Here is a 27796-nt window from a genome sequence, read left to right on the forward strand (position 1 = left end):
AAAGAACATTTATCTCATAAGGCTTGATGTGGAAACTTACCGTAAGCGATGCACATCCTGACTGAATGTCTAGAAAGAGTGGTCCTTGGAAAACATGGGCTTTTAAGTTTCTTTTTATTGAATTTTCGTGGTGTTGGGGACATGCACAGGGCTTTGCCCATGCTACGCAGCACTCTACCACGGAGCTATAGTCTCTGGTCTTCTCTGAGGTAACCCTTAGGGGTTTCCTGCCTCAGCTCCCCGAGCATCTGGGACACAAGGTACTTCACACCAGGCTTCTCAATTTCAATTTGAGGAGTAGTGTAGCTAGAGTTTTCCTGCCTGGCCCACAGTCAGGACAAATCTCTCTAACCTGCCAGTCCCACAGCTACTCAGACCCGACCAAGTGAACACAGAGACTTACATTGCTTACAAACTGTATGGCCATACCAGGCTTCTTGCTAACTGTTCTTACAGCTTAAATTAATCCATTTCTATAAATCTATACCTTGCCACGTGGCTCGTGGCTTACCAGGATCTTCACATGCTGTTTGTCATCGTGGTGGCTGGCAGTGTCTCTGACTCAGCCTTCCACTTCCCAGCTTTATTCTCCTCCTTGTCCCGCCTATACTTCCTCCTGCCTGACTACTGGCCAATCAGTGTTTTATTTACTAACCAATCAGAGCAACACATTTGCCATACAGACCATCCTACAGCAGAGTGGCTGTTTTTTCTCAATTACACGATTAGGGACAAGGTGGGGAGGTGGGCGTGACACGGTATGTGTGTGGAGGTCAGAGGACAACTTGCAGAAGTCAGCTCTCTTTGTGCTGTGGAGATCGTAGGGATCAAACTTGTCACCAGGCTTGGTGGCCACACTTTTACTTTTGCTGCCTGAGCTATCTTCTATCTCATTGGCCTTTGAGAGGGGTTTTTTGTTTGTCTGGGATTTTTTTTTTTTTTTTTTTTGAGACAGAATCTCTCTATGCAGCCCTAGCTGCCCTGGAACTTGCTTTGTAACTGGACTGGTCTGTAATGGGAACTCACAGAGATCCTCCTGCCTCTGCCTCCTGACTAACGGTGTTCGCCACCACACCTGGCCCTTGAAAAGCTTTTGATGGCGGATCCCTGACGACTACTTCATGAAAACTTCGTGTCTACCAGTGACACAGAGAGATGAGGGCGGGGTTGGGAGTTTGACGTTTAAACTATGGCTTTTTAAACTCTTTAAGGGGCTCAGCTGTTAGGAGCACACCCTGCTTTTCCAGAGGACTCCTTTGAAAAAGTGGCCCACAGCTGCCCATAACTCAGTCCCTAAGGGTCTTATGCCCTCTTCTGGCCTCCACAGGTTCCTGCACTCACATGGCATTCACTTACACAGACACACCGGCCGCATACACTCACGCAAGTGTAACTCATAAGTAAAAGCCAAATCTTTAAAACAATTTTTTTAGAACCTATGCTTCATGAAACTACAACCCTAACCAGGTGCATGGTGGCTCATGCTTCCCCCATCCCCCAGACTGGGTTTCTCCGTGTACTGCTTGGCTGGCTGCCCTGGAACTCACTCTGTAGAACAAGCTGGTCTCCAACTCTGGAGAGATCCACCTGCCTCTGCCTCCCAAATGCTGATCGGTGGCTCACACTTTTAATCCCAACATTTGGGAAGCAGGAGCAGGCAGATCTGGGGGAGGGAGAGGCTTGCGATGTAGCTCAGTATAGGGAGTGCTTAGCGTGCTGGCAACAATGGGTTTAGTCACTTGTGTTACAACAGAATGTTGCAAGCTGTGTAATAAGTCCACTTTTAGACAGAAAGAAAAGCTCCTATCTTCAATCCTGAAGATTGCACCCTACAATCTGAGTATCCTACCTTCAACCCCTTCGCCAGTGCTGGGGATGAATCCAGGGTGTCACACTGAGCTTCGATACGGAACCACCTGCAGCTGCAATGTGAACTCAGTAAAAGACCCCACGGAAGCAGGAGAGATGGCTAAGGGATAAAGGTGCCTGGCGCCAAGACTGATGGTTTGAGTTGGATCCCCAGGATCCCCGTGGTAGAAGGAGTTGTCCCCTAACCCCCACCTGCACACTTGCACATGTGAGAGTACACACACAAAATAAACAAACAAACAAATAAATAAATGTAAAATAAATTTAAGAAACAAACATGGTAGCATACACTTGCAATCTTTGTTTTTTCAAGACAGGGTTTCTCTGTGTAGCTTTCTTTGGAGCCTGTTCTGGAACTCATTTTGTAGACCAGGCTGGCCTTGAACTCACAGAGATCTGCTTCCCTCTGTCTCTCAAGTGCTGGGATTAAAGGCTTGTGCCGCCACCACCTGGCCTGCTCATACACTTTTAAAAACAATCACTTTTGGCCAGGCACTGGTGGTGCACACCTTTAATCCCAGCACTCGGGAGGCAGAGCCAGGTGGATCTCTGAGTTTAAGGGCCAGCCTGGTTTACAGAGTGATTTCCAGGACAGCCAGGACTACACAGAGAAACCTGTCTCAAAAAACAGAAAAAAAGAAAGAAAGAAAGGAAGGAAGGAAGGAAGGAAGGAAGGAAAGAAGAGAGAGAGAGAGAGAGAGAGAGAGAGAGAGAGAGAAAGAAAGAAAGAAAGAAAGAAAGAAAGAAAGAAAGAAAGAAAGAAAGAAAGAAAGCGAGCTGGGTGGTGGTGGCAATGCATGACTTTAATCCCAGCACTCGGGAGGCAGAGGCAGGCAGATCTCTGTGAGTTGGAGGCCAGCCTGGCCTATATAGTGAGCTCTAAGTCAGCCAGAGTTATGTAGAGAGACCCTGCCTCAAAAACAAAACTAATCCCACTTGTCTTGCTTTTCTCTGCAAAGCCTCATAACAGCCTCAAGTAGTAGAACTCATATTTACATGAGAAAACAAAACAAAACAAAACCAAACCATGTTTTCAACACCGTTAGTCTCACGGGTTTGTGCCCACCAGTGGTATGTTGGTGCCTTGGTTGCTGTGACAAATGCCCCATGAAAAGCACAATAGAAAAAGAAAGGGTTTATTTGGGTTACAGTTCTAGGTTACACCCCATTATCTTGGGGATGCCAAGGTAGGAGCTTAAGACATAATATCCACAAAGAGAATCAACACATGGGTCCCTGCCTGCTCTCAGCTAGCTTTCACTTCTTACACTGTTTAAGACCCTTTGCCCAGGAAATGGTGCCGACTACAATAGGCTGGGTCTTCCTACATAAATTTTCAGCCAGAACCATCTCCCACAGACATGACCACAAGCCCTGGTCTAGATAACTCCACATTAAGACTCTCTTTCCTGTGGTTCCTGTGTTGTGTTGAGTTGACGGTTAAAATGAACGAGCAGAGTTGGTAAACATGTAACAAACACCTCTTGGACTGCAGTGTTCACCGTCTCACTGAAGTGAGTAATTTGACCACAGCCAATTTCGTGCTAACAACGTGATATCAGTTCACTCCCAAGTTTTCTGAACATACAGAAATTGGCTCTCACAAACAGGCAAGAGCCAGCTTTGGCACTGATCATTTTAAATTCAGATTAAAAGCACATGAATGGCCGCAGGGCATAGCTCAGTGGCAGAGAACTTGCCTGGCATGGGCCTATAGAATCCATTTTCCTTCAAAGCAACTTGCTTATGATCTTAAAAGAGTATGGCAACAATGCAAAGGTGTTAGGACGTCCCGAGGTGAGGGACTGAGCAACTTGGCTCAACAGCTAGGAAAGAGCTGAATTCTGCCAACAATCATACGAGGTTGGAAAAACCCTTCCTTAGTTGAGTCTTGAAATGAGACTCAAGAGCATGGGCTGTTATGGACTGAATGTTCTGTCACAGCCCCCTGAATTTATAATTTGATATCCTACTCCTCATGTGATGGTATTAATACAGGGCCCTCAGGAAGTAAGTAGGTTTTTAAGGTGGAATCCTCCTGAGTGGGATTAGTGCCCTTCCTTATAAAAAGAAGAAAAGAAGAAAGTATGTGAGAGCTTTTGAATCTTCCCTGTGTGGTGGCCCTCCTGGGAACCCAACTCTGGCACCCAGTTTTGGACTTTCCGTTCCAGAACTATGAGGAATTAACTCTTATTGTTCATAAGGCTCTCTGTACGGTATATTCTGCTCTAGCAGCTCAAAATAACTAAAAGAAATTGAAAAGCTGAGTATAGCCTTGTAGGAGGCCCTGGGGTAGAGACTCCAGCTGGGCCACACAGGAACACCCACAGGAAGAGTGAGAGAGTGAAATGTGTGCTGTTTTATGTCACTCAGGTTTGCATGATTTGTTATGCAGCAACAGATAGCTAACAGCACATAAAGGAGTATGTTATATTATGTAGAATTGTATCTTTTTTTTGTTCATTTGTTTGGTTGAGTTTTGGTTTTGTTTTATTTTTGGTTTTGTTTTGTTGTTGTTGTTGTTTTTGTTTTGTTTTGTTTTTCAAGACAAGGTTTCTCTGTGTATCGTTGGCTAACCTGGAATTCCTATCTGTACACCAGGCTGGCCTCAAACTCACAGAAATCTACGTTTCTGCCTCCTGAGTGCTGGGATTAAAGGTGTGTGCCACCACCACCTGGCCCTAATCATCTCTTAATGTTAGTACATTAGCAACCACCAGATTTTGGAAGGAACTGATTTTGTTCCAACTATGGCACAAACCAAGCTGATGCTGTCTCCAGATCCTGTTTTTATGTAGAAACTGCTTGTTCTTCATCTCTTGTCTTCCTCTTCTTGCAGTCCAGAATGTGGAGAGGCATGCACAAGCTTTAATCATGAGAACGGAGGACTGCATCTTTCACTGATTAGAGTGTTGGGACTTCATGGAAAGATGGAGCACTGTAAATTAAAAAGCCTATCGTGGTTAATCTTCATTGTCAACAGGACTGGATTCTGAGCTAACTAGGAAATATACCTCTAGAAATGTCCATGAAGATGTTTCCAGAGAAGTTTAACTGAGGGCAGAAGACCCACCCTGAGTGTGAGCATCAGCATCCCACAGACTGGGGTACCCACCCTGAGTGTGAACATCAGCATCCTACAGACTGGGGTGCCCACCCTGAGTGTGAGCAGCAGCATCCCACAGACTGGGGTACCCACCCTGAGTGTGAGCAGCAGCGTCCCATGGACTAGGGTACCCACCCTGAGTGTGAGCAGCAGCATCCCACAGACTGGGGTACCCACCCTGCGTGTGAGCAGCAGCATCCTGTGGACTGGAGTACCAGGATGGGTAAAAAGCAGACAGTGAGTGCAGTTCCAGCAGTCACCACTTTCTGCTTCTTGACTGCTGATGCGGTGTGACCGACCAGTCATCTCCCCTTCCTGCCAGCATGTCTTCACTGACATGATGGACAACATTCCCTCTTAAAGCATTAACTATAACGAGCCCTTCCTTCCTCATGTTGCCTTTGTTAGCCATTTGTCACATCAACAAGAAAAGTAATGTGGGGCCAGGTAAAGTGGCACACACCTGTTATCCCAACACTTGGGATAACCTAGGCTACATGCAAGATGATGCCTCAAATTTACAAAAAGAAGTCCAAGTTGTATTGAGTCCTCTGACAGCTGCTTACTGTTGACCTCTGTGTCTCTGTGTTTGATGGCATTTTATGTGTCACTCCTAGATTAAAGTCCTGAGCTTTTGTTGTTTTTTTACGTAGCCCTGGCAGTCCTGGAAACCACTGTGTAGATCAGGCTGGCTTCACACTCACAGAGCTGCTTTCCTCTGCCTCCAGTGTGCTGAAATGAAAGGCATGTGCCATCAGCAGCCCTGTCCTGAAGTTTATCTTAAGGCTGAATGAGCTTTTTTGGCCTCTATTAAATCATAAGGCTAGGAAGGAAAAGGCACCCGAATCTTTCTAGGTTTTTTTTGGGGGGGAAGAGGGGAGTACATGCCATAGACCATGTGTTGGGGTCAGAAGACATTTTGACAGCTAGTAGGTTCTCTCCTTCCACTATGTGGGTTCTGGGGATGGAACTCAGGTCATCAGGCTTGGAGACAAACACCTTTTATTGCTGGGCCACCTTTCTAGCCTAGATTTCCCCAACTTTTTGGCCACCTTTCTAGCCTAGATTTCCCCAACTTTTTGGTGTCTGCTGACTTGATGGCTGCCTACTTCCCTCTGTGACTACAAATGGTTTTGTAATCTCTTTATGGATGGAACCATGTCCTGGTGCAACAATATCCTTTAGGAGCAAATATTAACCTGAATGTATGTTTCTAGGAAGTAGGGTCCTCCCTAGTGGCTTGGAATAAATGACTCTCTTGTTTCAGAACTCTTTTTTTTTTCTTTTTATATCAACACACCCCACGAGAAAAACAGGTTAGCAATCTCCTGGAGCAGAGCTGTCCACTGACTCTGGAACATCTGCCTGCCTCTGCATGTTGTGCCAGTACAAACAAACTTTAATCTTTTTTGAATCACTATGTTTGAGGATCACTACATCTTGGCCCTCCGTCATAGGTAAGCTCCCAGAAGAAACAACATTTAAACTAAAACCTCAAATTGCTAGAATTAACAAGCTGAGGCAGACCTGATGACTCACACTCGCAATCCCAGCACTTGGGAAGCCGAGGAAGGAAGAGAGAGAGTTTGAGGCCAGCCTGGGCTACATCCTGAGAACCCGTCTCAAAGAATAAAAATGAAAGAATGAACAAATCCTACAAAGAGTAAAAGAAAACGTTTCAGATGAATTACATTTACCTAAAGGTAGAAAGGTCAGTATGACTTTGACAAATGAGTGGATGGTAGAGACGTGATAGTGAAGTAGTCTTCAGGATGGGCTCACATAGACGTTTAAAGGCCAGTATGATGGTCAGTTTTAATTGTCACCTGGGAAGATGATCTCAATGCAAGACTGTCAAGATCAAGTTGTCCTGTGAACTTGTCTGTGACTAATCGTCATGGCTGCCTTAATCGAGCTGGGAAGACCTAATCCAGTGGGCAGTACCACTCCTTAGGGTTATATCCTCAACCATTAAGGAGAACTGGAGACTGTAAAGATGGCTCAGTGGTTAAGAATGTTGATTGCTTTTTATAGAGGACCAGGGCTCAGTTCCCGTCACCCATGCAGTGGATCACAACTGCCTGTAACTCCAGTTCTTCTTCCAGGTTCTCTTCCAGCCTACAAGGACACCAGGAATGCATTAGTGCACATAAATTCATGAAGGCATTCATTTAAAAAAAAAAAGATAGATGATAGATAGGATAGGCAGAATCTTTAAACAAAAAAGTAGAGAAACGAAGCTGAGTAGAAGCGAGCATTTATAGTCATTCCTCTCTGTTCTTCACCGTGGAGGTAAATAAATGTTTCAAGTTCCAGTCCCTGCTGTGATGGACTGTATGTAACCTGGAATTGTGAGTAGAATAAATCCCTTTCTCTAGTAAGGTGGTTTTTTTACTTGTTTGCTTGTTTTGGTTTTGGTTTTGATCAAGGTATTTTAGAAATGAAACTAGGTTAGTTAGGTTAACATAGTTTTTTTGCCCCCAACCCCAGCACTTGGGAGGCAGAGGCAGGCGGATCTCTGTGAGTTTGAGGACAGCCTGGGCTATGGAGTGAGTTCCAGGAAAGGCGCAATGCTATACAGAGAAACCCTGTCTTGAAAAAACAAAAACAAGCCGGGCGGTGGTGGCGCACGCCTTTAATCCCAGCACTTGGGAGGCAGAGGCAGGCGGATCTCTGTGAGTTCCAGGCCAGCCTGGGCTACCAAGTGAGTTCCAGGAAAGGCACAAAGCTACACAGAGAAACTCTGTCTCGAAAAACAAAAAAAAAACAAAACAAAAAACAAAAACAAAAACAACAACAACAACAACAAAAAACCGAGCGGTGGTGGCGCACACCTTTAATCCCAGCACTCGGGAGGCAGAGGCAGGCGGATCTCTGTGAGTTCGAGGCCGGCCTGGTCTACAAAGCCAGTTCCAGGAAAGGCGCAAAGCTACACAGAGAAACCCTGTCTCGGAAACAAACAACAAACAAAAAGACAAAAAAAAAAGTGTGAACTGGATGAATAGGTCTTCTGGGAAAGACTGTATATGAGGAGAAAGGCAGAGAGGAGAGTAAGAACTCTTGTGTCGTGAGGAAGAAAACCCCATGTAAGAAGAAAATCAGAGAGGGCATTATCACAAGAGCCCAGGGAAGTGTTTCCTGAAGCAAGGGCTGGGGATATGGTCTAGCATGCCTGAGGCCCTAGGTTCAAACCCCAGCTTTGGGGGAGGGGTCGGTGTACTATATCACAAACTATTCAAAAACTGAATCATTAGGTTTGACCAAATGTGGGCCTTGAAAAATACCATTTGATTTCATTCCCAGGGATAAAAACCCATTTCTGGGATCTGAAGGAGCAATGGAAAGGAACAGGCCATAAGTATGCATCTGTCTTGCCATCTTTTGGGGAGTTTTAGAGAAAAAAAAATGGGTGATAGACGAAGGGATAAATAGAGTTAAGTAAGGAGTTTTAGAACTGGGCATTGGATGCCAGAAAGACGGTTCAGTGGGTAAAGGTGCTTGCCACCAAGTTTGATGGCCTGAGTTTGATCTCCGGGACCTCTATGGTGAAAAAAAGAGGACCAGCTTCCCGAAGATGTCCTCTGATCTCCACATGTAAGATGAGGATATGATGTGCACGGACACACACACACACACACACACACACACACACACACACACACACTCAGTAGTACAACATATGTTTAGCATATGGAAACTCTGGACTCAGTCCCCAGCTTCTTTCCACCCAAATTGGGTAAGATCCTAACAGGAGCGACTATGAAAGGAAATGAATTATGATCCTGGCGCTTAGGAGACAGGAGCAGAGGGGTTCCAAGTTCAGTACCAGCCTCGGCTACATAGTTCAAGTTCTTGGCTTTAATTCTTAGGACAAAAGCAAAAGAGGCAGATGGCAAAATGCTATGTTAAATAAGCACTTCTGAAAAGAATTTTATTTTTATTTTCTATGCATGAGTGTTTGCCTGCATGTACATATGTATGCCTTGTGCTTGCCTGGTGCCCATAGAAGTCAGAAGACAATGGTGGATCTCCTGGAACTGGAGTTACAGATGTACATGAGCCAGCATGTGTATACTGGGAATCAAGCCCTGTCCTCTGAAAGAGCAGCAAATCCTTGTAACAACTGAGCTGTCTCTCTCATTTTCTTTCTTTTTTTTTTCTTTTTTTTTTTTTTCCGAGACAGGGTTTCTCTTTGTAGCTTTGCGCCTTTCCTGGAATTCACTCTGTAGTCCAGGCTGGCCTCGAACTCACAGAGATCCGCCTGCCTCTGCCTCCCCAGTGCTGGGATTAAAGGCATGCACAACCATCGCCTGGTTTCTCATTTTTTTTTTTTAAAGTAGGAAAGAATGATCATTGAAAGAAAGAGACTAGTTTAAGAATGATGATAAATAACTTCTGGATATACTCAGTTTTGTGAAATATAAGCAAAAACTAACTACCTTCGTTAAAAGCACACGTGATTTGAGCTTCACTATAATAATGGCCCTTAAGAAAAAATGATACATTTTACAAAGAAACAATGTAGTTCATTGACACTAGTTAAGTTACCCTGTATCTAATTAACAATGTCTGACCTTGCCAAGATTCTTGGCCGTTTTGTTAACTTAAATTAAGTTGGGAAAAAGCATAATAGTAATTGAAAAAGCAACTAATTATAAGTAATTATAAGCCAAATTATATTTATACCACAATTAGTGTTTGAGGTGGTTTAGTAGGCAGTCTTTGTTTCAATAAGCAACCATCAAATAATTGAATAGCTTGTAAAACACAGAAATATTCCTTTAATCTTTATTCCAACTACAACCACATCCTCCTTGAATTACTATTATAATAAATAAGTCATATTTATTATATTTTGTTCTAATCCCCAGTTTAAGTTAGATGTCTTTAAAAATATGGCAAAAATAGTATATGTACCTACCTCATCACACAGCTTAACAAATTTCATGGAGACATGTGAACCCATGATCTTGTAAGAGAAGAGCTAGCCTTCAGGGTATGTACAAAGCAAATTTCAGCAGTGTTTTCAGTAATGATAATAGGGAAAGGTCACTTTGTCTTTCGACAATAGTTTTTTAATTTTACAAGATTGGGGAATTCCCCCCTCCCCCAGTATTCCCAAGTAACTAATAACTTTGTTACCATCTTTTGCTACTTAGGATAAAAAACTAAGCCGGGCGGTGGTGGCGCATGCCTTTAATCCCAGCACTCGGGAGGCAGAGCCAGGCGGATCTCTGTGAGTTTGAGGCCAGCCTGGTCTACAGAGTTCCAGCCTGGTCTACAGAGTGAGTTCCAGGAAAGGCGCAAAGCTACAGAGAAACCCTGTCTCGAAAAACAAAAAAATTAAAATACAATAAAATAATTCGACCCTTAATTTATACTTTAGTTTACTAGTAAAAAGTCTTGGATACCTGTTTATACTGTTATTATATATCCGTGAAAATCCTTCTTTTCTTTTTTTCTTTTTTTTTTCTTTTTTTTTTTTTTTTTTTTTTGGCTTTTCGAGACAGGGTTTCTCTGTGTAGCTTTGCGCCTTTCCTGGAACTCACTTGGTAGCCCAGGCTGGCCTCGAACTCACAGAGATCCGCCTGGCTCTGCCTCCCGAGTGCTGGGATTAAAGGCGTGCGCCACCACCGCCCGGCTGAAAATCCTTTTTAGGCATTTGAGAAAGCACTGTAAATTTTTGGGGGTGAGGAGTGGTTGAGAGGAAGACTTTCAATTAGTTCATCCCTTTAAGAATAGTCCAAGAAAAATATTACCAAATAGCCTCGTGTTATACTTAATAAAGCTAGTTCCTGGAAAGTTTTGCAAACTACATCTCCAACAGTTGACCTAATGGATCACGGGTTGATAAAGGTGGCTGCTGCACGCTGCCACCTCCTAAGCGAGGCGAGGCACACGGTGGGAGGTAGGTAGCGCTGGAGCCCTGCAAGGCTGGCGCGCCACGTTGCTCTTCTCTTTTGAAATAGGAAGACAACGCTTCTGGCTATTGTGTAAACCGGTCGAGAGCGGCATTCATTCTCACATCAGATAAAAGCACGAGCAGAATTAAAGCGCTTTCCAGTCCGACCCCCGGCAACACGTACGTCACCGACAAACGTTAAGTTGCACTGCCTTGGCTGCGTTCGTCTCGAAAAAACGCATGAAAAAAACGGCTTAAAAGAAAAAAAAAAAAAAAAGACAGAAACAAAAAAGCAAAACAAAACAACAAAACCCTCGGCTGAAGCGGGGAACTCCATAGGATCAAAGCCACCACGCCAACCCAGCAGTGGCCACCGCCCCCGCCGAGCCCCGCAGACACCCCTCAAGACTACTCCCTCTTGTTCTCTGCTAACCAGCTGTATGCAGCGTGGGACAGCCTTGTCTAACTCCCGCTCGCCCCAACAGTTCTCCAAGCAAGCCCAGCTTCCCACGTCCCCAGCCGGACAACAGTGCGGTCTCCCGCTCTGGGGACAGCGGCAGCTCCATCTGCAACCAAGCTGCAAATCCCCTGCACTCCCAGTAGGCCCACCGCCAGCCAGCCGGCGCTCGGCGACGTTTGACTGACACGGAGCTGGGCCTATGAGGCCCCGAGGGCGGGGCGATGTCGTCACTTCCTGGCCTGCTGGGGAGGATGCCTTATATAAGGTCGGCGCTCACGCAGAACCCTCGCTTACACAGTATGGCCGGCGACATTAGCTAGCGCTCGCTCAACTCTCTCTAACGGGAAAGCAGCGGACTACAAGAGACTGAACTGTATCTGCCTCTATTTCCAACAGACTCACATTCAACTTTCGCTCACAAAAAAAAAAAAAAAAAAAAAATAGCCGGGAAAATTTTATTAGTCCTTTTTTTAAAAAAAAGTTAATATAAAATTATAGCAAAAAAAAAAAAAAAAAAAAGGAACCTGAACTTTAGTAACACAGCTGGAACAATCCGCAGCGGCGGCAGGAGCGGCGGGAGAAGAGATTTAATTTAGTTGATTTTCTGTGGTTGTTGGTTGTTCGCTAGTCTCACGGTGATGGAAGCTGCACATTTTTTCGAAGGGACCGAGAAACTGCTGGAGGTCTGGTTCTCCAGGCAGCAGTCCGACGCAAGCCAGGGATCTGGGGATCTCCGCACCATCCCAAGGTGGGTGCGGGGGGCCGGAGAGGGGGGCTCGCCGCCGCCGCCGCCGCCGCCGCCTCCCGCCCGCGAGGCTCGAGGCTCGGCCTCAGGTGGGGCCAGGTCGGCGGGCGGGAACGGGCTTCTCCCCGCTGCCGTTGCGGGGCCGCCTGCGCCGGGGGGAGGGGAGGGGAGGAGGCCGGCGCGGCCGCGTGCTCAGGTAACGTCCCCGGCGGATCGGGGGGCCGGGGGGCCGGGGCCGGGGCCGGGGCTGGGGGTGCGCGGCCCTCCGGCAGGTGTGGCTCGTCACGGCGTGCCCGCGCGGGTGAGGGGCGGGCGGAGCGCGAGCTGGGCGGGCCTGGCTGGGCCGCGGGGCTCGGGAGCAGGCCTCCCGCCGCGGGGTAGGCTGCCGCGCGTGGCGGCGCTCGGGCGGCGGGGTTGGGCGGGAGCCGCCGTGTCGCAGTGCTGGGCCCGCCGTGCCCTGCAGCCGAGCGCCGCGGGACCCTCCGGGGCTCGCCCCCGGGTCTCCTGACCTTGGGTTGTGTAACCTGTTAACTACCGAGCGGCGATCGCGGGGGTGGATGGAGGCCGGTCAGCCCGGGGACCTGTTTAATAATGCCTTTAAGCTGGAGCAAAGCGACCTGGGGCCCCGGCGCTGGCACCCGGGCGGTCACCCGCGGCGACGACCACGGGACGTCGCGCGGAGAGCTGTTGGTGGGCTCGCGCCTACAAGTGTGCAGTTGGTACTGAGGATGCGTGGACCCGGCGGCGGCGACACCAGCTGCCGGCTTCGGGGGCCGGTGCACGGGCTCCGCCGTGTTCCTCGGGGCGCCAGGGCCACCAGGGTGGCGGAGGAACCGGCGTGGTCCGGTTCATTGAGAGGCGGACCAATGAGCTCTCGGGCCCCTCCGGGAGCCTGGCCCCAGGGTGTGGACCAATGGGCGTTTTAGGAATGTTGGCTGCGCGGTGCAACCGTCTTCTGACAAAAAGCGAGGAGAGAATCCCGGCGGCCACGTGCTGCCGGGACTTTAAGGCACACTGGGAAACGCAGTTCTTACTAGTTGCTGCGGAGGTTCCCATTGTAGGGGGAAGTGGAGCCTGAAACGTTACGGTCTCCGTTTTCCGTTGTCGTTAATCTTCTCCTAATAATCACGGAGAAGCTTATTCCTCTCACAAATGAAAAGCTGGTGGTTGGTGATAGGCTTCTCGAAAAGCTAGTGCTACCAGGATTATTTCCTAGAAAATCTTGGTACGAAGTGAATGACGGAGTGCGGTAGGAAATTGCAAGAGCATTTGGAAGCCCGAAATAATCTGTAACACCTATAATAAAGGGAAGATGTTGTCCCCAAATTCTTAGTCTAAGATGCCAGAATGGGACTCTAGAAATGGCTCAGCAGATAAGAGCACTGGATGCTCTTCCAGAGGACCCGGATTCAAGTTCCAGCACCCTCACAGCAGCATACAACCATCTGTAACTCTGGTTCCAGGGCATCTGACGCCAAATAAACGTGTGCCTGTTAAGTGTCTCCTGGGTAGAGGAGAGGCTTTTTTAAAAAGACAAGGTACTTCCTTTAACTGTTTGAAAACCGCATATACTTTGTGTGTAACCAGGTAACTGAAATTTTTACTGCTTCGGTGTGATACAGCCTTAAGCACTACTCTACAGCTAGCTTTAAGCAAGTAGTAGCTGAAATCTGTTCGAAAGAACTGAAAGAAGTTCACTATTTTTCACTGACTGAAGAAATAAAGAAGCTGGGCACTGGTTGCTATTTACTATGAGGCTTTCAAAGAAGGATCTGAAAAAAAGTAGGTGGTAGGTAAACCTACCTAATCAGTGGCTTAACAAGGAGTCTTTTGTAGGAGCCCTGAATCATTTCTGAAATGGAAACAATTACTGTGGGGTAATGGGATTAAATAAACTGATATTTACAGTAGTTAAATGATAACAGTTTTGGTGTTTTTATTTTTTTTCGAGACAGGGTTTCTCTGCGTAGCTTTGGAGCCTGTCCTGGAACGCATTCTGTAGCCCGGGCTGGCCTCGAACTCACAGAGATTCACTTGCCTCTGCCTCCCCAGTGCTGGGATTAAAGGCATGCACCACCAAGTTCTTTTTATCCAGACTTTGAGCCCACTTTTCAACAAAGTAAACTTTCAGGGTTTTGTGTTTGGGATATAGTTTCCCCTATGTAGCCTTGGCTGGCCTGGAACTCAATATATAGACCAGGCTGGTCTTAGAACTCATTAAACTGTGTTGTATTGAGTTTTTTTTTTGTTTTTTTTTTTGTTTTTTTTTTTGTTTTTTTTTTTTTTTTTTGGTTTTTCGAGACAGGGTTTCTCTGTGTAGCTTTGCGCCTTTCCTGGAACTCACTTGGTAGCCCAGGCTGGCCTCGAACTCACAGAGATCCACCTGGCTCTGCCTCCCGAGTGCTGGGATTAAAGGCGTGCGCCACCACCGCCCGGCTTGAGTAATATTTGATAATCAGAAAGTCCTTACATGTCATTGCTGAAAATACTGCCTTCAATAGCTATCGAAATGTGAGCAGACAAGAAGCTGAAGTTGAAAGATGGGCAGACCAGTTAAATAAAGAAGCAGTCTATGTTTGAAGCATAGTGAACATAAGCCTGCAGAAAGAAGGAAGAATAGATATCTTCGTTTCTACAGAGGTGCCCTGCCTTTTAGAAATAAGGGTTGTTTTTTCACACCTTCTGCAAGAAGCAGGGGAACATCTTAAACAACATAACCAGGCCTGATCATTTTAAGAAAGATCTAGTTGGTTTATTTGTGTTTGCCAGCAAAAGCAGGAAATATATCTCCATATGAGGACTTAGGAATTTTAATAGCAGTTTTGTGATAAACTCCCAAACTGGAAACAGTTCTTCTAAAGGGGGCCGGGGGTGGGGGTGGGGGTGGTTAGGAATTGGTGGCGTACATCTTTAATAAAATAAAGAACAAATGGATAGTTGTAAAATCATACAACAGAGTGCTACCCAACGATAAATGAGCCATTGATATATACAACACATGAGTAATGATGAAAACAGATATGCTGAGAAAAGAAGCCAGACAAAAGTACATGCTTTAAGATTTCATTTCTGTAAACCAGAAGTGCAAACTGATCTAACAAGACCGGTCAGTGGTTGACTGGAGGCCTTGACAAAGGGACGGCTGGATTGCAAAGGGGCATGAATGTGCTGCTGGGTATTGTGGCACATGATCTTAGTCTTAGTATCCTGGAAGCAGAGGCAGGCAGATTGATGCCTTGTCTACAAAAGCAAGATGAGTTTCATCCCAGAAACCCACATAAAAGTTGGAGAGAAACACCTCCTAAGAGTTGTCCTCTGACATACACAATAATGATAAAGTTTGATGGGTGTGGTGACATGTGCCTTCATCCTGGGGCTCAGGTACAGAGGCCATGTATCTTTATGAGCTTGCAGCTTGCCTGGTCTGCAAAGTGAGATTCCCAGCTTCCCCCCAACCCCCCAATCAATCCTGTATCATTTTGGAGATACTCATTATAGGAAGTAACTTTGGATTTTTCTCATTTTGTTTTGGTTTTCTTTTGAGGTGGTGTCTTAATCTGTATGTAGCCAGGCTCTGTTAGGATTTCAGCTGAGCTGGTGGTGCTCACCTGGAACCAGAAGAATGGAGCAGTAGGATTTCAGGGGCCTTAGGGTTAGTCTAGGCAAGAGTGAGACCCTGTCTCAGAAAACAAACGGGTCTGGGGAGATAGCTTACAGTTAGCCCAGGGCTAGGACCTGAACTTGATTCCTCTAACCGAGTACAGAACCCTAGGGAGGCTGGGACAGGTAGGAGACAGACACACTCGTAAATTGTCATCTGGCTGCTTCATGCGTGTCCACCCATACTGGTGGGCACACATTAAGTTATTGGTAATAATTTTTCCTGGTAGCTTTTGTGACACCCTATTTTAAATATCTTTGCTAATCTCGGTCTGGCGAAGATGTTTTCCCGTAAAGGTTTTACATTTCATACTGATACAAAACTCACCTGAAAGTGATTTTTGTGTATGGTGTGAGCAAATAGAATAGACCCTTTAAGTAAGCAAATGGGTGCCGGGCGGTGGTGGCGCACGCCTTTAGTCCCAGCACTCGGGAGGCAGAGGCAGGCGGATCTTTGTGAGTTCGAGGCCAGCCTGGTCTACAGAGCGAGATCCAGGAAAGGCGCAAAGCTTCACAGAGAAACCCTGTGTCGAAAAAACAAAAAGTAAGCAAAATGGGTTTGTCTTCCAGGCTTTAATGCTGAGACAGGGTCTTTTTACATAGTCCTGGAGCTCACTATGTAGACTAGGCTGGCCTTTGAACTACAGAGAACTTCCTGCTTCTGCATACTGAGTGCTGGGACTAAAGGCCTGTGCCACCAGGCCTGACCCCTGAGGCCCTCCCCTTTCTTTTGTTGGAGGTAGTCAGTCACACCTCAGCCATGACACTCTGAGCTCTCCCTTCTTAGTTGACTGTTGTTGCAGTGTTGAGTTCTGGTCACTTAGACAGGAGGGATTCACAGTGCATTGCCAGAGAACCTTTGAGTTGGATCCGTGGCTCCCCACACCAACTCTTGTCGTAATGCTGCCCTATTGCAAGTGTTTGTTCCTGTGGGCAGAGGGCAGCTAACCAAAGTCAGTTCTTTAACATCTCGCGCCCCCCCTCTCCCTCTCTCCCCCTCTCTCTCCCTTCCTCCTCTCCCTCCTGTGGTTCTGTGGGTCAAACTGGGGTATTATAATACACTGAGTCATTCTGTCGCCTCCAAGCTATCTATCTTAAGCATACATACACTGAATAAAGTAGCAGCAATAGAGAAAATTGTACAGATTAATTTGGGACAATTTATTTAGGTGTTTGTGTGCATGTGTGCACACATGCATGTGCCCTTGGAGGCCAGAAGAGAGCATCGGATCCCCTGGAGCTGGAGTGGAAGCAGTTGTGAGCAGCCATGATAAATACTATGTGTTTGGTTACTTTTGACAGAAGGTCTGCCTTGGGTTAGTAGTGGCCTGAGTATAAGAGTCTCAGAAACAGACCATAGTAAAGCTGTGTGCTCACTAATTTGGTAGCTTCTGTTGAATTTTAAACAGTGACTGGGTAAACTGAACTTTGAAACCAGCCATTTTACTTAGGAAGTGACATGAATGTAATCATAGATTAAAATCTCTGGCCGCCTTTCTCAGATAGTCTCCAGCAATAGAATCAACGTAGCTCTCCTCTTGGCCCTGATTTCATTCTGTCTACTGTACCTACTGGTACTGTTCTGTTGTGTCCATTTTTGTTTACTCACTGTAGTTCAAATAGTTTTATCTTGTGAATCTGATGCCACAGTCCCTCTGTGGGCACCAGGCATGTATGTTGTGCGCAGGCATACATGCAGGCAAAGCACTCATACATAAAATAATAAAAGTCTCCTTTAAAAAACAGTCTGTAGCGCCGGGCGGCGGTAGTACATGCCTTTAATCCCAGCACTCGGGAGGCAGAGCCAGGTGGATCTCTGTGAGTTCAAGGCCAGCCTGGTCTACAGAACGAGATCAGGACAGACAGGCACTGGAACTACAAAAAAAAAAAAAAAAAGTCTAGCTTATGTATACCTAAAGCAGTATAAAAATAAAGAATAATGATGTGGTAGATGTGGGTGTTGGGAATTAAACCCAGGTCTTCTATAAGAGTAGGCAGTACTCTCAACCACTGAACCATCTCTCCAGCTCCTCTTCTGCCTTTTTAGCTTGTGTGGACTTGACTTGGGTGGAATGGTAGAGTATTTGTGACTATTTAATGTTAGTTAATATGCTCTTAGTTCAAACATTTGATGGGGTTTCCTTTTTTTTTTTTTTTTAAAGCTATTGTAAGTTATGCTGAGAGTACAGTGTTCTAGACCTAACTTTCATGTGTGGGGGTTCTATACAGTTTTCCATAACTGCTGCTCGCTTTCACTTGGAGGAGAGAGCTAGGATTGGAATTCAGCCTTATGTATGTATGCTAGGCAGGCACTGAGTATCATCTTATGGCTAGTTTGTTTATTTGAGACAGCTGTGCAGTCCAGGCCTCTCCAGTGCTAGGTTATAAACATAGTCACAGGGGCTGAGTACAGCCCACAGCTTTGCCTAGTTCTAGTTAGTAAGAGACAACTGAATTGTGCTTCCTCCATCTTAGCATCCCGGCATGCTTCTTCCTCAACTAACAGTGATGTTCAAAGTAGTCAGTATTTTTTCTCTCATGGAATGAAAGGAAACACCGACTTAAAGTCTTAATCAACCAAATGATTATGAAGGTACATAATGCCTAATTGGAACCTACAGTAGTCTATTCATATATAGTATCTGTGGTAATTTTTGTCTACTAGAGGCAGAACTGATTAGTTTAAGAGCATTTATCTGCCTTGAAATAATTATCTCCTAGCTTTACAAGAAGGTATCCTGACTTTTTTTATTGTTGTCCATGTGATAGGAAGACAACAAAACTTTATAGTTGGTTAAGGCATTTCTGAGTTAGCTATTTATCTGTTTAGAAAGTCTAGTGGAGTCAGTAATAATGGTTGAAGATGTGTGCTTTATTCCTAACCCTGCACTAAGATTACTAGCCTATATTAACTATTTCACCAAATGGTTCTATTTGGTAAGTCTTTATATACAGATTTGGGGGCGGGGGGGTGGGGTGGTTTCGAGACAGGGTTTCTCTGTGTAGCTTTGCGCCTTTACTGGAACTCACTCTGTCCAGGCTGGCCTTGAACTCACAGAGATCCTCCTGCCTCTGCCTCCTGAGTGCTGGGATTAAAGGCATGGGCCACCACCTCCCGGCAATATTACAGATTTTAAACATAGCATTCAAACTGATAGTCAACAAAGCCAACCCATTAAAGGATACTTTCTTGTTGACTTAGTTCAGTGTTTCTTACTTGGGGACAGTTGCTACCCAGGAGACATGTGGCACAGCTGAAGTTTGGGGGGTGCTTCTTCTGACATGTGAGTGGGTAAAGGCCAAGGACATTTGTGTATAGCCTGTGCAAAGAACAACTCAACCCCTGACAAGGAAGTATATGGGTTGGAATGTAAGTATTAGTAAGTATATTGAAGTAACTGTTAAAGATACTGAAAAAAAGCTGGGTTGTGGTGGTGCACACCTTTAATCCCAACACTTAGGAGGCAGAGGCAGGTAGGCCTCCGAGTTCAAAGCCAGCATGATATGGAGTAAGTTAGGACAGCCAGGGCTACACAGAGAAACTCATCTCAAAACAAAACAAAAAGATCGTGATTAAGAAAGGACCCTCTCGCCGGGCGGTGGTGGCGCACGCCTTTAGTCCCAGCACTCGGGAGGCAGAGGCAGGCGGATCTCTGTGAGTTCAAGGCCAGCCTGGTCTACAGAGCGAGATCCAGGAAAGGCGCAAAGCTACACAAAGAAACCCTGTCTGGAAGAAACCAAAAAAAAAGAAAAAGAAAAGAAAAAAGAAAGGACCCTCTCCCTCCCTGCCCCAAAGAAATACATACTCTTTGCTTATGATAGTAAATGGAGAGGTTGGAGAGATGACTTCCTGGTAAAGAGCAGTGGCTGCTCTCCCAGAAGACACAGGTTGGATTTCCAGCCGCCCATGTGGCCACTTAGAACCATCTGTAGCTCCCATTCCCAGTGATCTGATGGCCTCTTTTGACCATACATGTTGTATGCAGACATGTGGGCAGAATATCTTACACACATAAAATAATTACTTTTAAGTTGGAAAGAAAAGGGAAATGGCCAGTGTGGTGTGGTACACTCTTTAATCATAGTGCTTGGTAATCAGGCAGACAGATCTGAGTTGGAGGCCAGCCTGTGTACAGGAGCCGGGGCTACCCAATGAAACACTGTCTCCAATAAATAAATGGGTTAAATGGTCCTAGTTACTGTGTCAGATTTTCTGTTTAAAAATCTATCTTAAGAGACTAGAAATATAATTTGGTGGTGGAGTGCTTGCTTCTTACAGGCCAGGTTCTATCTCTAACAACGGAGGACAAAGGTGGTCTTAAAGAATAAAGTCTGGTAGAAATAGTCCTGTTGCTAATTGTGGGTTTTGTTGAATGACAGATCTGAGTGGGATGTCCTTTTGAAGGATGTGCAGTGCTCAATCATAAGTGTGACAAAGACTGACAAGCAGGAAGCTTATGTACTCAGGTGAGTCCTGATTGTAGCCATGGGTGAGACACGCCACACTCTCCTCTCATGGAATCTGTGTTTTCCAGGGTTTTTGGTTTGGTTTGGTTTGGTTTTGGGTGTTGTTTTTTGTTGTTGTTGTTTTGGTTTGGTTTGGTTTTGGTATTTTGAGACATGGTTTCTCTGTAGTTTCGGTGCCTATCCTGGATCTCACTCTGTAGACCAGGCTGGCCTTAAAATTAGGTGCAAGGTTGGCTTAACCAATAAATGCTTTGAATGCATAGTTTATACTGTGGGCATTGGGCCTTACATTACATAACATACATAATATCTGACTTTATTTTTAACTAAGTCTGTGTTTGGCATACACACATGTTGGTCAATGCTTACTGTATACATGCCAAGTATATAATGATGTACAAAAACATTGATTTCCTCACAAAGCTTGTTATCTAGTTAAAGATGAAAAAACACGGGAGAGCATTGGTGTCCACGAGGAGGTAAAATCACGCAATTGCAGGAACATGAAGGACTTAGAATGTACTATTTAAGCAAGATAACACAGTTAATGCATGTACTCCCACATGCAGAACCTAGCCAATAGTTATGTATGTGTGCAGAAGAGAGATTGAGAGGCTAAATATTAGGGGATGTGAAGAGTGACTGAATGTAGGTTATAGGCATGAGCTATGAAAGGATATAAAGCTAATAGTTTTTCTAGTTCTAATTTTGTGCATATAATGTACATCCAATGGTGATGTAAAAATTACAAATTGATGCGCTGGTACATTAATTGTATTTTCAGTAAAACATGCTGAGGTAATGACCTTGTGCCTTTCTGTTGCAGTGAGAGTAGCATGTTTGTCTCCAAGAGACGTTTCATTTTGAAGACATGTGGTACCACCCTCTTACTGAAAGCACTGGTTCCCCTGTTGAAGCTTGCTAGGGATTACAGTGGGTTTGACTCAATTCAAGTAAGTGCTCAGACACAGTGTCAAAAGAATGGTTTCTTTTTGGGTTGGATTTCAATATTTTACCTCAAAGAAAGAAATGTCATTAAAATCTCAGAATTTTGGTTTCTTTGCACCTGTGGTTGGGACTGAACCCAAACCAAGGCTTCACATATGCTAGTCAAAAGTTCTGTCACTAAACTGCCTGCCCTGCTAATGCTGTTTGGGGGCATACTCCAGGCTTGCCTCAAACTCAGTCCTCTTGCCCCTTCTTCCAGAGTTCTGGAATTACAGATTCGAGTTACCATACTCAGCCTATTTTGGAGGGTGGGAAATGGGGGATCTGGCTTTGGAGCCCTGGCTGGTCTCGGATTTACACTGTTGTAGAATATTATTTTAAGATGTGTTTATGCTGTGGAACATTTAATGTTGTAAAGTGTGTTGCATTCTTTTATGTTGCATTTGTTTAATTCTGTGATGCTATGTTACTTACTGTGCCTGTCTAAAACAACTGGTGGTTTAATAAAGAGCTGAATGGCCAATAGCAAGGCAGGAGAAAGGATAGGCAGGGCTGACAGGCAGAGAGAATATATAGAAGTCTGGGAGAACAAGAGCAAGAGAAAAGAAGGAAGAGGTGCAAGGAAAGATGGGGCCAGCCACAGAGTAAGAGTGAAAGTAAGATTACAAAAGTAAGAAAAGGAAAAAAGCCCAGAGGCAAAAGGTAGATGGGATAATTTAAGTTAAGGAAAGCTGACTAGAAACAAGCCAAGCTAAGGCTGGGCATTTATAATTAATAAGCCTCTGTGTGTGATTTATTTGGGAGCTGGGTGGTGGGCCCCTCAAGAGTAAAAAAATAACCAATATTACATTCTTGCTTTGGTGTCCTTGGTACTAAGATTAAAGCTGTGATCCATCACACCCCTCCCACTAGTGCAGTTCTGATAATTACTCAACTGTCCTTGTAAGAAATCTAAAACATAGGCACTTAATAGTGTTGACTGACTTGAAAAACACTTCCTGTGCAAGCCTGACACCTTGTTTTATCCCCAGAACCACAAAAGGTAGGAGGGAAATGCCTAGAGATTGTCCTCCGACCTCCACACGCACTTCTTGGTGCTTGTGCACATGTGTATGGATGTGTGTGCCATGTGTGCCCAGTGCCCATGGAAGCCAGACTAGGGCATCAGATTCTCTGGGGCTGGAGTTTAGAGAGGGTTTGTGAGCCTCCATGAGTGCTGGGAGTCAAAACGAAGGTAGGGCCCTTAAAAGGAAGCACTTTGCTAGGAGGAAATGTGTTTTGTGCTTCTGACCCCCGTTGATAGACATGGTGTTTTTTATTCTATTCCAGCTTTAAAAGTACGTTGCAGTTGTGAAATTATGCATATTATTGTCGTTCTGGTGGCTAATTTGTGTGCTTCACAGTTACGCCTTGAAACATTTGCAAAGTTTTTATTTTGTTGTCTCTTCTACATGTAGAAAATTGATTTAGGGAAAAATTCCTAAAGATCTTTCTCTCTCTTTTAAGAGCTTCTTTTATTCTCGTAAGAATTTCATGAAGCCTTCTCACCAAGGGTACCCACACCGGAATTTCCAGGAAGAAATTGAGTTTCTGAATGCAATTTTCCCAAGTAAGTAAAAATAGAGTGTAGTAATTCTAATCTGTTAAAGTTAGGTGTACAACCGTTTAAAGATGGGTGGGTGTTTGTTTTTGTTGCGATTCTGAGACAGGATCCCATGATGTAGCTAGCCCTTGGTGGTCTGGGGCTGGTCTGGAACTCCATCATTGTTTGGATTGTTTGCTACTGGAAGTGTGTGTGTGTGTGTGTGTGTGTGTGTGTGTGTGTGTAAATGTGGTGCTATATTAATTCTGTGCTTTTTTTTCTGTTTATCTGGATGTTTAAAGATTTCAGGCAAATTTTGGTTTTGTGGGTAACAGAACAGGTTGTATTGTGTAATTGTAAAAATAATGCCAGTGCTGTTAAGGTAGACAATGTCATTGGGAAGCAAAGCCTGTATTCCTGGTTAGTAAGTCAACTGAAGGAGCCCTTGAGCCTAACATTCAAGGCCAGTCTGGGCCAGATAGTGAGAACTTGTTTCAAAACCACCAGATGGAGTGAAATAAGGTAGGTGGCTCTAAACCTAAGATATCTTCATAACTTTGCAAAATCACTTACAGGAATGGATTTAGAGGTAAAAATCCTGGGGGTGAGGTATGTGTAGCTCAAAAATAGTGGTGAACGCATACTAAGCGTGTGTGAGGCCCTGAATTTGATCTTCAATACTTCAAGAAATAAAAAGACTTCAGGTATTTGCCAGTAATTTATGACCTCAAACACTACGTGATGCCAGAAAGTGGTGGATATTTACTGGTGTCATTTCCTAGTTGGTTTGCTGTGCTAAGGGAAATCTTAAAACAGTTTGGGAAGGGATATGTAAGTAAAACAGCTTATTAGTTAGAAGAAGAATAGAAAAGTAACCAGTGCTCTGCCTGTGAGAGTTTTAGGAAGAAGGGGAACTGTAGTTTCTCAACCATTTAGATCCATCTGTAGTTCAGGAGTATCAGTGGCAGCCAGAAGAGAAGTGTGTAAGAGCAAAAGGGAGGCACTGAGGGATTTAAGCCTTTGCTGCTCTTCCAGAGGACCTGGTGCCCACAGAGTGATGGGTCTGACCTGTGAGCACAAAGTACCATGTGGTGCCAGCAAACTATACACATACAACAAACCTTTTAAAAAGAGCGCTAAGAAGATGGGTTTTTTTTTTCCTTCTTCGAACTTACCCACTTTAATTTCTCTTCACTGATGACATTTTTAATAGGTGGCGAATAAAACTGTTCATTGGATGACTGATAATGAACCATCCTGTTAAGTGGATTTTTAAAAATATTCTCTTTCCTTACAGATGGAGCAGCATATTGTATGGGACGTATGAATTCTGACTGTTGGTATGTAATTTTGGTTTGGTTTTGTTGCCCGTGTGTGGGGGTTTTGGAGGGAACAGGGGTATTGTTTTAAGCTAGACCTGGTAGCCCATGCTTGTTAATCCTAGCTACTCTGAAGGCTGAGGTAAGAGGAACAAGGCCAGTAAAGACAGTGTAGTGAGACAAAAGGAGAAGGATGGGAAGTGTAGTTCCGTGGTAGAGAGTGTTTGAATTCATTGCTCATATCTATCTATATTCCTGGGTATTCGTCCGGCCATCCACTGGAGTTTTGTCAACCATCTAGAACCCTTAAAGAAAAACTAGCTCTTCCCTCAGAAGCCATCAGGTGTCCCTGGCTTTTCTGTTAAGGTTGGGCGCTCATGAAACCCCCCCTTCGACTCAAGGCTAGAATGTTACTTGGCTTGATCTGATACAGCAGCCACAGCTGCTATAAGGTTTTAAGTATGGCCATGGTGAGAGAGGGGGGCCTGGGCTTCTTTTGGCTTTTTGAGACAGGGTTTTTCTGTGTAGCCCTAGCTGTCCTGGAACTTGCCCTGTAGATCGTGCTGGTCTCAGTCTGTAAGCTCTGTTGAAGCTAAGCTGCTTTACTTCTATGTAGGTACTTGTATACTTTGGATTTCCCAGAGAGCCGAGTAATCAATCAGCCAGATCAAACCCTGGAAATTCTGATGAGTGAGCTCGACCCAGCAGTTATGGACCAGTTCTACATGAAAGATGGTGTTACTGCAAAGGATGTCACTCGTGAGAGTGGAATTCGTGACCTGATACCAGGTTCTGTCATTGATGCCACACTGTTCAATCCTTGTGGCTACTCAATGAATGGGATGAAATCGGATGTAAGTAAATAGACTCTTCAATGATGTTTTAATATTTATATCTTTCCTTTCTATTACTACTACTAATACAACTTTTCTCAAAGGGAACATATTGGACTATTCACATCACTCCAGAACCAGAATTCTCTTATGTTAGCTTTGAAACAAACTTAAGTCAGACCTCCTACGATGACCTGATCAGGAAGGTTGTGGAAGTCTTCAAGCCAGGAAAATTTGTGACCACCTTGTTTGTTAATCAGGTAATCTGACTTCTGTTTTCTTTATCCTTTCAGCCACACTAGGAACTGAATCCACGGTCTTGCACATGCTAGGCAAGCACTTCCCAGCCCAACTAATGTGGTTGCTAGGAGTAATAAAGCCTTGAAGTAAATGGGATAACAGGGATTTCCACAAGACATGCTGTAGGGTGACAACTACCTGGTTACTGAGCTGTATGTAATGCAGTGCCATTCCCAGGGGTTACTGTGGGCGGAGAAACCTTGCACGTTTCATTAAATTGTCAGTAGTCTGTTTTGTGTGGCACCCAGTTAGCAAGCTCTTGTTGTACTGATGCTCCCTGTTGACAGCCTGGTCAGAGACTATAAGACGCCCACAAGAAAAAAGATAAAATGCCAGTTTGGGGCTGGAGAGAACTCAGTAGTTAAGAGCACCTTCAGCAGGAAACCCAAGTTCAGATCTCAGCACCCACATCAGCTAGCTCATAAAACACCGAAATGCCAAGGAATCATACATCCCGTCTGGCCTCATGGCGTGTACGTTGTGCACATACGTACGTACGTGTATACACACACACACACACACACACACACACACACACACACACACGCGCATTAAATAAATAAAATCTTTTATTAAGATAGTCATCCATTCGTGGCATTACTGTTTTGTCTGAAAATAATCTAGAGATTGGAAGTACTAATGTTTGTTTCCATTTTTCCCCAGAGTTCTAAATGTCGCACAGTGCTTTCTTCCCCCCAGAAGATTGAAGGTTTTAAACGTCTTGATTGCCAGAGTGCTATGTTCAATGATTACAATTTTGTTTTTACCAGTTTTGCTAAGAAGCAGCAACAACAGCAGAGTTGATTAAGAAAAATGAAGAAGAAAAAACGCAAAAAGAGAAGACACACAGGAGGTGGTGGCTGCTTTCTAGATGTTGACGCTGGGGGCTGTGTTCTCCATGACCACCACCTTGTAGTTGCAGAAAGCCCTAGGTGTATTGATAGTGTAATCATTTTGAAGTGTATGCATTATTATATCAAGGAGTTAGATATCTTGCATGAATGCTCTCCTCTGTGTTTAGGTGTTCTATGCCACTCTTGCTGTGGAATTGAAGTGCATGTAGAAAAGAACTTTGACTGTATGAATCCTTACGACACTTGTGAAAATGATTCAATTTGGTTTATGCACAGTGTAATATTTCTGCAGGCATCGTCCAAAATCCCCCACAGACAAGGCTTTCGTCCTCATTAGATGCTGGCCTCAGCTGACCGTCTGCGACTGTTCTATTCAAGTGCTGCCAGAGTTTTTACATCCAGTTACCTCCACTTTCTAGAGCATATTCTCTACTAATGTTATTCAAGACCAATTTTTACTTCATACAGGTGTTTTATGCAATGGCAATTAAAGTTTTTCTTCCACAAGTTGAGTCCTTGTAAGAAAATGCTGATTCGGGTTACTGTTTTGTGTTCTACTGTTTGAATAGTTGTTCCTGCTTTTATAGTCCTGTGATTGATTTCTTCTCTCACCACGGAGTCTTTTCCTCTTCCCTCAACTCACTGCTCCCCCCATTAAAGCAATACACAGTTACACAGGGCTTATATATAATCTAATACCCCAGGTGGGATGTTTGAGGCGGTCCCTGGCTTGATTTTTTTTTTTTTTTTTTTTTTTAAAGACATAAGAATGGGGCCTCCTTATTGGCATGAACTGTGGAAGATAAATGACAAAACTGAATGTATTAAATGAAAAGAGTTCGGTCTCCAGGGGTGATTAGCAGAGAGAACCCATTAAAAAATAATAATAATAAAACTCACTGGAACCAGTCGGCTGTGCGGTGCACTTTTAGCTTTAATGGAGCACCTGCCATGCTTTCACTGACTTATTAGTGACCGGAGGAAGTCCACTGAGTCAAGGCAGATATTTAATCCTAGATATTCTGACCTCAGGTACGTGCAGTCAACTTTTAACCTATTGCCACCAATTTCTACTAAAAGAAAATTTGATAAAAAGGAGAATCTGTGGCATTTCCATCTTTGACTTAGAAGCTGTATTTTTTTGTGTGTGTGTGATGCATGTGAGTTGTTCTGACTTCACCTGTTCTGTGTGGTCTTTGTTCACCATGGTGTTCACATGATCCAATGAACGACTGCCCAGAGTGAGGACTATCCAGGTTACTCAGCCAGGTAGTAAATGTATGAACACACAAAACAACACAATAGTCTGAAATATTTAATGGGACTAGAAATACAGGCTTTCAAGAGTTGGCATGTTAGTGGCATTTGCAGATATTGTGGGATTTAAACAGCTGGGAGAGGAGCAAAATGGACTTAATATCCTATTTATTGCCTTCGTACTGTTTTCTTGGTAGTTTCTGGACTGATGCAGTGATGTTCTGTTCCTTCCGTATTTATAACGAAACACTTTTTTAGCGTTTCTAAACATAGAATCTACTTGGTTTGAAATCAAGTGGTTGGAACACTGTCTGGATTTTTACTTTAAGCATGCTGTTGATTGAATGCTTCATTGGGGAAGCCTCCAATCAGCTTTATCAGTCTGGTTGTGTAATGAGCACAGCGCCTAATGTTTGAACTGCCATTTGGAGGACCAGTGCTTATTTAAGCTGGATTTTGTAACCCACTAGATTTTGTTGGTTTGAGGTCTCATT

At 44.6% G+C, this 27796-nt stretch overlaps 1 protein-coding gene across 2 annotated transcripts; it reads left to right on the plus strand.

Annotated features, from left to right (window-relative positions):
* The first annotated feature begins 11607 nt into the window (after positions 1-11607).
* Amd1 (adenosylmethionine decarboxylase 1) lies at positions 11608-26557 on the plus strand. 2 transcript variants are annotated; one of them, XM_059272514.1, is made up of 8 exons: positions 11608-12085; positions 20123-20209; positions 21036-21162; positions 22664-22766; positions 24037-24079; positions 24675-24912; positions 24996-25151; positions 25855-26557. In XM_059272514.1, exons 1-8 carry the CDS (start codon positions 11976-11978, stop codon positions 25993-25995), a joined length of 1005 nt encoding a protein of 334 aa, XP_059128497.1. In that variant the 5' UTR covers positions 11608-11975; the 3' UTR covers positions 25996-26557. The 2 variants fall into 2 exon arrangements, with proteins under 2 accessions (XP_059128497.1, XP_059128498.1); XM_059272515.1 differs by lacking the exon at positions 11608-12085 and adding an exon at positions 12170-12278.
* Positions 26558-27796: the final 1239 nt, after the last annotated feature.

This window comes from Peromyscus eremicus, chromosome 8b, assembly GCF_949786415.1.
Source record: "Peromyscus eremicus chromosome 8b, PerEre_H2_v1, whole genome shotgun sequence".
In the NCBI taxonomy this organism is placed as follows: domain Eukaryota; kingdom Metazoa; phylum Chordata; class Mammalia; order Rodentia; family Cricetidae; genus Peromyscus; species Peromyscus eremicus.

Excerpts from the sequence above, each read along its gene's own strand:
- Amd1 (XM_059272514.1), top strand. The coding sequence starts at position 11,976 with ATGGAAGCTGCACATTTTTTCGAAGGGACCGAGAAACTGCTGGAGGTC. Across the intron at positions 24,913-24,995 it reads TGAATGGGATGAAATCGGAT|GGAACATATTGGACTATTCA; the intron begins GTAAGTAAATAG and ends CTTTTCTCAAAG. Across the intron at positions 25,152-25,854 it reads CCACCTTGTTTGTTAATCAG|AGTTCTAAATGTCGCACAGT; the intron begins GTAATCTGACTT and ends ATTTTTCCCCAG.